We start from the raw sequence: 11,210 nt of genomic DNA, 5'->3' as shown, positions 1-11,210 counted from the left end.
CGCCCGCCACGCCCCCTTTCTCCCAAAGGTCCGAGGATCGTTTTCTGATTGGTCTAGTTCCTCCGCGGGTATCACTTCCTGTCTCAGAGACGCAGCACGGGATTGGAAGACTCTGCTCCGGAAGTACTACTCAAGGCGGGCCTTGCGGAACGCCTGGAACCGCGGGGTGGACTGCAGCATGGCCGCCCGGCTCGGGGTGAGGCGGTGGGGGGCATGGCCGGCGGCTGCATGCCGGAGCCCTCCGGTCTCCTGCCGGCGGTGGTCACGCGCCTCGGCAGACAGTGTGTACGACGTGGTGGTGTCCGGCGGAGGCCTGGTGGGCGCTGCCATGGCCTGTGCCTTGGGTAAGGGCATCTAGAGGCCGATTGGGGCCGGTCGTGGGAAGAACTGCTTGCTTTGTTCCCAGAGCCAGAGTCCTCGGCCCAGCGGTGGTCACTGCCGTCCTGGAGGCGCGGAGGCTCCGGGACGAGCGGCGCTGCTCCCGGGAGTTGCAATCGCTTAGGGTCAAAAGTGGGCGGGGCTTGCGAGTCCTTCGGGGCAAAGCCTGCCCTGGGTAACTTAGTTGTGAGCACCGTGCTGAGGCGCTACACAGTGGAGCATTGGGCTAGGTGTTTCGTTTGTTGTTGTTTTGTTTTTGCTTTTGCTTTAAAAAAAAAAAAACAAAAACAGCCTTAGAGCCGGGAGCCGGGAGCTCACATCTGTAATTCCAGCTACTCTAGATCTAGGATCATGGTTTGAAGCCAGCCAGGGCAGGAAAGTCTGAGACTCTTGCCAGCAGTTAATGAGCAAATAACCAGAAATGTAGTTGTTGCTCAAGCGTTAGTGAGCACCAGCCTTGAGGGTGGCTGGGAGGAGAATATTATCTAGCATTGAGTTAAATTCCATGTATCTTGCTTTACATTTGTTATTTAAGCCTCTCCACTGAAATATTTTACAGATATAGATTTTTTTTTCTGTATTTATTTATTTATGCCAGTCCTAGGGCTTGAACTCTAGGCCTGGGCGCTGTTCCTCAGCTCTCCAGCTCAAGGCTAGTGCTCTACCACTAGAGCCACAGCATCACTTCTGGCTTTTTCTGCTTATGTGGTGCTGAGGAATCAAACCCAGGGCCTCATGCATGCAAGGCAAGCGCTCTACCACTGAGCCACCTTCCCAGTCCCTGTTCTCTAGTATGTTTGCTTTAACTTTTCTAACATGGTACACTAAATAGCTAAAAAATAAAATTCAAACCCCAGAAAATTAAAGGAAGAATAAAATGCAAGTTCTCAGAGGAAGGAAAAAGCAGCTGACTTGTGCCCAGGGGAGAAAGTCTCAGGTCTGGTGTGAGGAACACTCATGGGATGTGGGATCACACAGTGCAGCACTACCCTGGAATCATGTCCAGACGGTGAGAACTAGAAGGCAGTGCCTTTGGCCCAGGTCTGTACTCCCTCCTTGCGGTAGAGCTGCTGCCCAGAGAGCAGCAGGGTCCTTCTCCACAGCCTCCAGTTCCAGGAGCCGCTTTGACTTTCATATTTCCTGCTGTGTGGTAATGGTGCCCCTCTCTCTTCTCATTTAGATTTAAAACCTTTTTTTTTTTAAAGAGTAGAGGGGCTGGAGGTATGGATCAAATGGTAGAGTTCTTGTGGGAGACCCTGAGTTCAAACCCAGAATTCCCCCACCCCCTGCAAAAAAAAGGAATAAAGGTTGATGAATTTTCTTTTCTTTTTTTTTTTTTTTTTTTTTTGTCGGTTGTGGGGCTTGAACTATGGGCTTGGGACCTGTCCCTCAGCTCTTCAGCTCAAGGTCAGTGCTCTTCTGCTTGAGCCACAGCACCACTTCCGGTTTTCTAGTGGTTTGTTGGAGATAAGAGTCTCACGGACTTTCCTGCCTGGGCTGGCTTTGAACCGAGATCCTCAGATCTCAGCCTCCTGAGTAGCTAGGATTACAGGCGTGAGCCACCGGTGCCTGGCGGTTGATGTCTCTCTCTCTCTCTCTCTCTCTCTCTCTCTCTCTCTCTCTCTCTGTCTCTCTGTCTCTCTCTCGTAATCATGCTACAAGTTGATTGTTTAGTAATGAAGTCCAAAGTTTTTGTTTTTTGCCCATTCTGGGGCTTGAACCCAGGGCCTGGGCGTTGTCCCTGAGCCTCTTTGTGTTCAAGGCTATCGCTCTACCACTTGAGCCACAGGGCCACTTAAGATTGGTTTTTTTTGGTTGGTCATGGGCCTGAACTTTTGAGTGGTTAATTGGAGATAAGAATCTCACAGGGACTTTTCTGCCCAGTATGGCTTCCAACTGCCATCCTCAGATCTCAGCCTCCTGAGTAGCTAGAATTACAGGCATGAGCCATTAGTGCCTGAGTCCCTTCTGGCTTTTTTTTTGTTGGTCATGGGGCTTGAACTCTGGGCCTGAGCACTGTCCCTCAGCTCTTCAGCTGAAGGCAAGCGCTCTACCACTTGAGCCACAGCGCCACTTCCTGTTTTCTGATGATTAATTGGAGAGAAGAGTCTCAGGGACTTTCCTGCCCTGGCTGGCTTTGAAATGTGATCCTCAGATCTTAGCCTCCTGAGTAGCCAGGATTACAGATGTGAGCCACCAGTGCTCAGCTCTGGCTTTTTAAAATGTATGGTATGGGCTGGGAAGGTGGCTCAGTGGTAGAGCGCTTGCCTTGCATGCATGAGGCCCTGGGTTCGATTCCTCAGCACCACATAAGCAAAAAGAAAAAAGCCGGAAGTGGTGCTGTGGCTCAAATGGTAGAGCGTTAGCCTTGAGCTGAAGAGCTGAGGGACAGTGCCCAGGCCCAGAGTTCAGGCCCACGACTGGACCCAAAAATAAAATAAAATAAAATAAAATGTGTGGTACATTGTTGTTATCAATACTTACCCTAATTCTTGGCTTTCCTAAAATAATAGCAAATGTTGCTTTCCCCTCCCCCCCTCTCTTTTCAGGATATGATATTCACTTTCATGACAAGAAAATCCTCTTGCTAGAAGCAGGTCCAAAGAAAAAACTGGAGAAATTGCCAGAAACTTACAGCAACAGGGTCAGCACTATTTCCCTTGGGTCTGCAACACTTCTGAATAGTGAGTAGATTGCTCCGCCAGGTTCAACTTCACTCTAGGGTATCCTGTAGCGCAGTCACAGAGCATCTGTGTGGGAGCTCACTACACAGGCTGGGAGTGGTAGGCATAGTTGAAGATGATGATTCTGAACCTTCTTTTCTCAACATCGTGGAGACATGGACCCATTATAGATAAACTTGCAATGTCAGGTAGGCTGAGCCTATCTGAACTAATTATAAACATCACTCTCCATTCCAAGCCAGCCTTCAAGAAAGTTGAGGAGTCGGCATGTTTAAATGTATTTTGGGTTAAAAGTGTGTGCACACAGAATGGGTTCTAAGGTCTCTGCCAGATATTACTCCCATTGCATCAAAAGTAAACTTTTCCTTTATCTCTAGTCTCTTATATTCCTTTATTCCTTTTTTTTTTTTTTTTTTTTTTTTTTTTGTTTTTTTGGTTATAGGGCTTGAACTCTGGGCCTGGGCGCTGTCCCTCAGCTCTTCAGCTCAAGGCGAGCACTCTACCACCTGAGCTACATTGTCACTTCCTGTTCCTTTATTCTTGATAACACTTACTGCTACCTGACATTAGTTTGGTTTTGCCTCTCTAACTAGAATGTCAGCTGTAGGAAGGAGAGACTTTGCCCTTTTTTTTTTTCTTTGCGTCAGTACTGAGGATTGAGCTCCAGGACTCATGTGTTTGCTTAGCTCTTTCAAGGCTGGTGCTCTACCATTTGAGTCACACATCTACTTCCAGCTCTTTGCTGGTTAATTGAAATAAGAACTTCTTGCGTTTGTCTACTTGTGCCAGTTTCAAAGCCAGATCCTTAAATCTCAGCCTTCTGAGTAGCTAGGATCTGCCAGCTCATTTCCCACTTCTGTGTAGTATCTAAGATTATAACTAGTATACAGTAGGTACCCAGTAAATATTACTCAAAGAATAAATCTACTTAGTGACCTTAAGAGTAAAATAAATATTGAACACAGTAGCTCAAGCCTATAATAAGCCTAACTATTTGAGAGTCAGAGATTGGGAAATTGTGGTTCGAGGCCAGCCAGGGCATAAAAGTCAGTGAGCTGGGTGCTGGTGGTGGCGCATGCCTGTAATCCTAGCTGCTTAGGAGGTTGAGATCTAAGGATTGTGGTTCAAAGCCAGCCTGGGCAGGAAAGTTGGTGAGATTCTTTTTTTTTGGGGGGGGGGGGGGCTCTGGTCGTGGGGCCTGAACTCTGTGCTTGGGTGCTTGCTGTCCCTCAGCTCTTCAGCTCAAGGCTAGCGCTCTACCACTTGAGCCACAGAGCCACTTCCAGCTTTTTTCATTTTGCTTATGTGGTGCTGATGAATCAAACCCAGGCCCTCTGGCATGCAAGGCATGCGCTCTACCACTGAGCCACCTTCCCAGCCCATTGGTGAGATTCTTATCTCCAATTAACCACCAGAAAACCAGAAGTAGGGCTGTGGCTCAAATGGTAGAGCTCTAGCCTTGAGATGAAGAGTTCAAAGAGTTCCCAGGCCCAGAGTTCAAGCCCCATGACCGGGTGGGGGAGGCAGGTGTCAGTGAGACTCCAATTGAACCAATGGCTGGCCTAGGGGCACACAGGTTATGGTACCTACAGGGGAAGTACAGTGGCTGGTCGCAAGGCTATACACCTGTTATCCTCGGTGACCCAGGGAAACAAAGCATAAAGCAAGACCATGGCCCAGTGCTGCTATCTCATGACTGTAATCCTAGCCACTCAGGAGGCTGAGTTCTAAGGATCATGGCTCAAAGCCTGGACAGGAACTGAGACTCTTATTTTCCCTGAACACCCAGAAAACGAAGTGGAGCTGTGGCTTAAAGTGGTAGAGCACTAGCCTTGAGTAAAAGGAGCTCAGAGCATCTAGGCCCTGAGTTCAAGCCCCGTAACTGAGCCCTTCTCCCCCAGAAAAAAAGACCTCCTGCACATTAAAAATAACCAATGCAAAAAGGGACTAGAAGTGTGATTCAAGTAGTAGAGTGCCTGCCTAGCAAGTGTGACTGAATTCAATACCATGTAGCACCCAGTAGCGGAAAGTTAAAAAGTCTTTGGAGTGTTTAATGAAGTGGTGAAGAAAAGAACAACATAGGTGTAGTTTTCCTATTTATTTCCCAGACTTTAACATGATGTGGCTTCTATAATCTAGACTTAGGGAACAGAGTAGCTTAGTTCCTAGCCAAACAAGAGAACACTGGAAACCATCTTAACAGGCTGGAGAGATAGAGAGCCCAGGTCCCCGTAGTGGTGGTGCATAGACCTTCTGTTTTGTAGGTTTTGGTGCTTGGGACCACATCTGCAACATGAGATACAGACCTTTCCGGCGAATGCAGGTGCCTCCTTTACCCTTTCACTTTTGGTGAAGTGTCTTTGTGCAAGATATGAGTCTGTTCTGTAAGTTTTCTGTGAATTGAATCAAAGTTCAAAGTAGGTTCGGAGCAGGCTGGAGGGGAAGGAAGCATTCTGGAATACCTTACATCTCCTGCAAGAGTAGCTGACAATTTGTGATTTTCTACTCTTGGTGAAGTGATACTTTATGTATGTTTGAAGTATGTTTCTTTTCCCTTGGTTTTAATGCAGACTTTCCTTTTGTGTTTCAAGGTGTGGGATGCCTGCTCAGAGGCCTTGATAATGTTCGATAAGGATAATTTGGATGACATGGGCTATGTAGTGGAGAACGACGTCATCATGCATGCTCTCACTAAACAGTTGGAAGCTGTGTCTGGTGAGGCACCATCTCATCCATCTTCTGCTTACTCTCTGGGAGGGAAATGACCTGCCTTAGAAGAAAGCTCCCTTTTATAAATACTAAATGTCCACTGTTGGGCTGGGAAGGTGGCTCAGTGGTAGAACACTTGTCTTGCATGCCTGAGGCCCTGGGTTCGATTCCCCAGCACCACATAAGCAAAAAGAAAAAAGCCGGAAGTGGCGCTATGGCTCAAATGGTAGAGCGCTAGTCTTGAGCTGAAGGGCTGAGGGATAGTGCCTAGGCCTAGAGTTCAGGCCCCACGAATGGACCCAAAAAAAAAAAAAAAAAAAGTCCACTGTGAAGAAATCCTGTGCTGGTTATCTTTCTTTTTTTATTAACAGCTTTATTTCTAGACAGTGTATTTCATACAATTCACCCATTGGAAGTATACCATTCAGTGACTTGTGCTGTATTTATAGTGTCCCAACACACCTCACCACTGTGACTTTAGAACATTTGCATCAATCATTAGGAACCTCAGTCAGAAGGAAAGTTCATACCCACGTATAGCCATTCTTCATTCCTACCCAGAACCCTGCCTCTCACTCATCTGATTACATCTTTCTAGATTTCCTATTCTGGACAATTCATATAAGTGGAATGAAACAGACCTCTCTTGGGGCGTATTTTTGAGGCTCATTTTTGAACTTCATCCCCTTTTATTGCAAATGGTGTTTAGTTATGCAGACATACCAAGTGTTATTTATTCTGTCATCAGTGGTAGACGTTGGAGTTGTCTCCAACCCTTTGACGTGTCTCTTGGGTTGTTTATTTATTTGCTTCCCTCCTCTCCCCTCCAGTCATAGGGCTTGAACTCAGAGCTGGGCACTTTCCCTGAAATCTTTTGCTCAAGGCTAATGCTCTACCACCTTGAACCACAGCTCCACTTCCAGTTTTCATATGGTTATTGGAGATGATAGTCTAATGGACTCTCCTGCCTGGGCATGTTTTAAACTGCAATCCTCAGATCTCTGCCTCCTGGATAGCTAGGATTACAGGCATGAGCCACCAATACCTACTGCCCCTTTTTTGTTGTTGTTGCTTTTCAAATCCTTTTTTCTTATAGGACAGTAAATCACAAGATATTGCCATCCTGGGATCTTGCTTTCCATTTACTTATAGTTCTTTCCTCAGCCATGTGGCCCACTTTTCTAATACTTTTTTTTCTTTGTCTTTTGATCTCCCCAGACCGAGTGACAGTTCTCTACAGGAGCAAAGCTGTTGGCTATGCCTGGCCTGGTCCATTTTCCATGGCAGACTCCAGTCCTTGGGTCCATATTACCCTAGGTGATGGCAGCACCCTCCAGACCAAATTGTTGGTAGTTGAAGATTTTTATTTTGGCAGGGATCTTGCATGATATACCTTCTGGGGCTTCTAGATTTAGAACTAAGCTACTTTAGGTAAGGATTTTGGTTAGATAATGACTAGTACATATTCAATGCAACTCAAGATAGTCTCGAGTTTTAGAGGGTTATGACAGCTGCCCGGCACTGGTAATTCTAGCTACTCAAGAGGCTGAGATCTGAAGATCACAACTCAAAGCCAGCCTGGGCAGGAAATCCTGTGAGGCAGGAAATTCTCTGATGAACTAGCAAAAAGCTGGAAGTGGGATGGTGGGCAGCTGGCCTTGAGCACAAAACCTAGGGACAGCACGTAGGCCCCAAGTACAAGCCTCGGTACCAGCACAAAAAAGAACAATAAAAGCAAGCCATGCTTTCTTCAATCCTGGATTGAAGCTGTTCTTTCCTTCTCATGAATCCTGGTGTCGTTCATCTCCTTGTGGATCTCATCTCTTCACCTGTTTGTCAGCTTTGCTTTTTACATGGCTGCCATTCCAGTGCCTCCCCTGTTCTAGTTCAAATATGAGGAAAAGCTGGCTGAGCTCACGCTATGGCTGGCACCTCTTGGGTTAGATGTCCATTTGCCTGCACTTGTTTACATATTAGCTCAGGCTGAGTTTATATATTTGCAGTGCGACTCCTGTATCCCACTATGAGCAGAACAGGCCTGATAAAATGTGTCCTGCCATAACTGTTGAGACTAGAGAAAACTTCAGGGGAAAGAGAGAAACTTGGGCAGTTTGTCAGACTGACCAGACTTTCCTCTCCACACAGATTGGTGCTGATGGTCACAACTCAGGAGTTCGGCAGGCTGCAGGTATCCAGAACATTAGCTGGAACTATGACCAGTCCGCAGTTGTGGCTACCCTGCATTTATCAGAGGTGAGATCCAGAGCTTCCATCTGGAATCATAATCCTAGCCAATCTACTCTGCTCACAAGAACCATTCTCCTGGGCTGGGAAGGTGGCTCAGTCATAGAGTGCTAAACCCACATGTATGAGGCCCTGGATTTGATTCCTCAGCACCACATAAACAGAAAAAGCCAGAAATGGCACTGTGGCTCAAGTGGTAGAGTGCTAGCCTTGAGCTGAAGCGCTGAGGGACAGCGCCCAGGCCCAGAGTTCAAGCCCCACAACCGCCAAAAAACAAAAAAAAAAAAAAAAAAAAACATTCTCCTCTCTCTTGTAGGCCACAGAAAACAATGTAGCCTGGCAGCGATTTCTTCCCTCTGGTCCTATTGCTCTGCTCCCGGTAAGAGGTCCTTCGCCATTCTACTCAAAGGCACCCACCCCGCTTTCCTCTTTAGGAAGCCCTTTTTCTCAGCCTTTCTTTTGATTTCAAGGGAGTATCTCCAGTTCCCCTTCCCATTTTCCTTTATGGCAGAGCCCCCAATTTCAGAGAACTTCTAGGCTTGGAACAATGTTCTTTTGACACAGCTTTCAGACACCTTGAGTTCCTTGGTGTGGTCCACATCCCATGACCATGCAGCCAAGCTGGTCAGCATGGATGAGGAAGAGTTCGTGGATGCCATTAACTCCGCCTTTGTGAGTACTTGCTTTTCCAGCTACTTCAGTCCAAACTAAGGAAATTCATGTAGAATGCATAGCTAAAATATTGTAGGTCCTCAACAAATGGTAATAATCATTAAATAGTAGTAATAATTGGTAACATTCTTAGGTACTTACCAGGTTCAGGTTAGAGTTTTACACATAGCTATTTAACTCAGTAAACCCTGGAGGTAGGTACTAGTTTTATCTTCAATTAGAGATTTGAACTTGCCTAAGGTTAAAGAGCTAGTAACATAGCTGGGTGTATCACACAGGCCCTTGGAGCGCATGTTTTCAACAAGCTCACTACACTACGTCACTAGGCATTTCATGCTGAAGAATTGCTGCTCCACTGCTGTGTGGTAGCAGTAAGAATAGAAGGAACTGAATATGCAGGCCTGCATTCCTAGATAACTGGTAATGATCAGATTAAATATGTTAGGTAAATATGTTATTTTTCCTTATCAAGGTTTTTTGTTTTGGGGGCTTTTTCTTTTTTCTTTTTGTTAGTCATGGGGCTTGAATTCAGGCTCTGGGTGCTGTCCCTGAGCTCTTTTGCTCAAGGCTAGCGCTCTACCACCTTGAGCCAGAGTGCCACTTCTAGTTTTCTGGTAGCTAATTGGAAATAAGAGTCTTAGACCTTCCTGCCCAGGCTAGCTTCAAACTGCATTCCTCAAATCCCAGCCTCCTGAGGAGCTAGGATTGCAGGTGTGAACCACCAGCACCCCACTCCTTGTGGAGCTATTAATTCCCTACTAATCCCTCGTCAATTTTCACCTTTCTCCTTTGTGCTACCGATGCTCAGTGGAGTGATGCAAACCACACAGACTTCATCACTTCAGCTGGCACCATGTTGCAGTATGCAGTCACCCTTCTGAAGCCCACTAAGGTCTCCGCTCGCCAGTTACCACCAAGTGTAGCCCGGGTGGATGCCAAAAGCAGAGTTCTCTTTCCTCTGGGGCTGGGCCATGCTGCTGAGTACGTCCGGCCCCGAGTCGCACTCATTGGGTAAGATAGGCTGAAGCAGGGCCTCTCCCTTCTCATTGCTGCTGGAGGCCACCCCTGAATGCTGCTTTCTTTCTAGTGATGCAGCCCACAGAGTCCATCCACTGGCAGGACAAGGTGTTAACATGGGCTTTGGGGATATCTCCAGCTTGGTCTGTCATCTTAGTGCTGCAGCCTTCAATGGGAAAGACTTAGGTAAGGGTTTGGGTATCCTGAGGTCATATAGGTAAAGATCAGAACCCTATGATGGTCAGTGGTGTCTAGATGGGATGGACATGATGATTGTTAGGGATTTGACCTTTCCTCTTGCCCCTAGGCTCCATGAGCCACCTCACAGGTTATGAGACAGAGAGGCAGCGTCACAACACTGCTCTTTTGGCTGCTACAGACTTCCTAAAGAGGCTCTACTCTACCAGTGCCATACCATTGGTGCTGCTCAGGACCTGGGGCTTACAGGCCACTAATGCAGTATCTCCTCTCAAAGTAAGAGGCCACTGTGACTTCATGATTCTTACTGAGGATGGACTGGGGGGGGGGACTCCAGGGGCTGGGAAGTTAGCTCAGTTGGTAGAGTGCTTGCCTTGCATTCATGAGGCCCTGGGTTCAAGTCCTCAGCACCACATAAGCAGAAAAAGCTGGAAGTGGCGCTGTGGCTCAAGTGGTAGAGCGCTCGCCTTGAGCTGAAGAGCTGAGGGAAAGTGCCCAGGCCAAGTTCAGGCCCCACGACTGACAAAAAAAAAATAAAATTTTTAAAAGTATAGGTTATATATGCTATATATAATCTATATATAATTATATATATTACATATTATATCTGTGCTAAAACAAGGCATCTTGAAAGGAGTATCTATCTGGGACTTTTGCTAAGTTGTTGCCTTAATCACTCTGGGTATTTCATTTTAAGGTATTTCTTCACCATTCTCCCACCTGACAGCTGTTCAACCTGACAGTGTTACTTTGTTCCATTTTACTCCAGGAACAGATTATGGCCTTTGCTAGCAAGTGAGTGTTCCTCTTCAGGACACTAACCTGATGGAAAATGAACATCCTGCCCTGTGATCTTATTTCCATGATTTAATTTAATAAATTTATACCACAATTCTTGTTTCTATTTTTCTTTTGCATAATGGGTCTATGGAGCCCAAATAATACTGTGTGTGTGTGTGTGTGTGTGTGTGTGTGTGTGTGTGTGTGTGTGTGTGTGTGTGTGTGTGTGTGTGTGTGTGTGTGTGTGTGTGTGTGTGTGTGTGTGTGTGTGTGTGTGTGTGTGTGTGTGTGTGTGTGTGTGTGTGTGTGTGTGTGTGTGTGTGTGTGTGTGTGTTGGTACTGGGGATTGAACTGGGGGCCTGAGCACTGTCCCTTTGTGTTTTTGCTCAATACTCATGTTCTACCACTTGAGCCACAGTTCCATTTGTGTGTGTGTGTGTGTGTGTGTGTGTGTGTGTGTGTGTGTGTGTGTGTGTGTGTGTGTGTGTGTGTGTGTGTGTGTGTGTGTGGTTTGGTTTGTTTTTTTTT

The 11,210-nt window shown here is 46.6% G+C and overlaps 1 protein-coding gene across 2 annotated transcripts; it reads left to right on the top strand.

Moving 5' to 3' along the window:
* The first annotated feature begins 138 nt into the window (after window positions 1-138).
* Coq6 (coenzyme Q6, monooxygenase) lies at window positions 139-10,794 on the top strand. Of its 2 annotated transcripts, XM_070030274.1 has the most exons (12): window positions 140-344; window positions 2,928-3,062; window positions 5,327-5,385; window positions 5,654-5,777; window positions 6,990-7,120; window positions 7,917-8,024; window positions 8,332-8,394; window positions 8,580-8,687; window positions 9,496-9,698; window positions 9,775-9,890; window positions 10,012-10,178; window positions 10,672-10,794. In XM_070030274.1, exons 1-12 carry the CDS (start codon window positions 179-181, stop codon window positions 10,699-10,701), a joined length of 1,410 nt encoding a protein of 469 aa, XP_069886375.1. In that variant the 5' UTR covers window positions 140-178; the 3' UTR covers window positions 10,702-10,794. The 2 variants fall into 2 exon arrangements, with proteins under 2 accessions (XP_069886384.1, XP_069886375.1); XM_070030283.1 differs by lacking the exon at window positions 5,327-5,385 and having other exon boundaries at window positions 139-344; window positions 2,928-3,022.
* The last annotated feature ends 416 nt before the right edge of the window (window positions 10,795-11,210 follow it).

The sequence above is a fragment of the Dipodomys merriami genome, unplaced genomic scaffold (genome assembly GCF_024711535.1).
Source record: "Dipodomys merriami isolate MVZ:Mamm:240054 unplaced genomic scaffold, mDipMer1.0.p SCAF_1, whole genome shotgun sequence".
Lineage (NCBI taxonomy): Eukaryota > Metazoa > Chordata > Mammalia > Rodentia > Heteromyidae > Dipodomys > Dipodomys merriami.
This window is presented reverse-complemented; position numbering and strand designations above follow the sequence as displayed.

Bases quoted from the DNA above. Each gene is read 5' to 3' on its own strand.
- Coq6 (XM_070030274.1), top strand. From the start codon at position 179: ATGGCCGCCCGGCTCGGGGTGAGGCGGTGGGGGGCATGGCCGGCGGCT. The intron at 8,688-9,495 runs GTGAGTACTTGC...ACCGATGCTCAG, and splicing joins ATGCCATTAACTCCGCCTTT to TGGAGTGATGCAAACCACAC. The intron at 9,891-10,011 runs GTAAGGGTTTGG...TCTTGCCCCTAG, and splicing joins CTTCAATGGGAAAGACTTAG to GCTCCATGAGCCACCTCACA.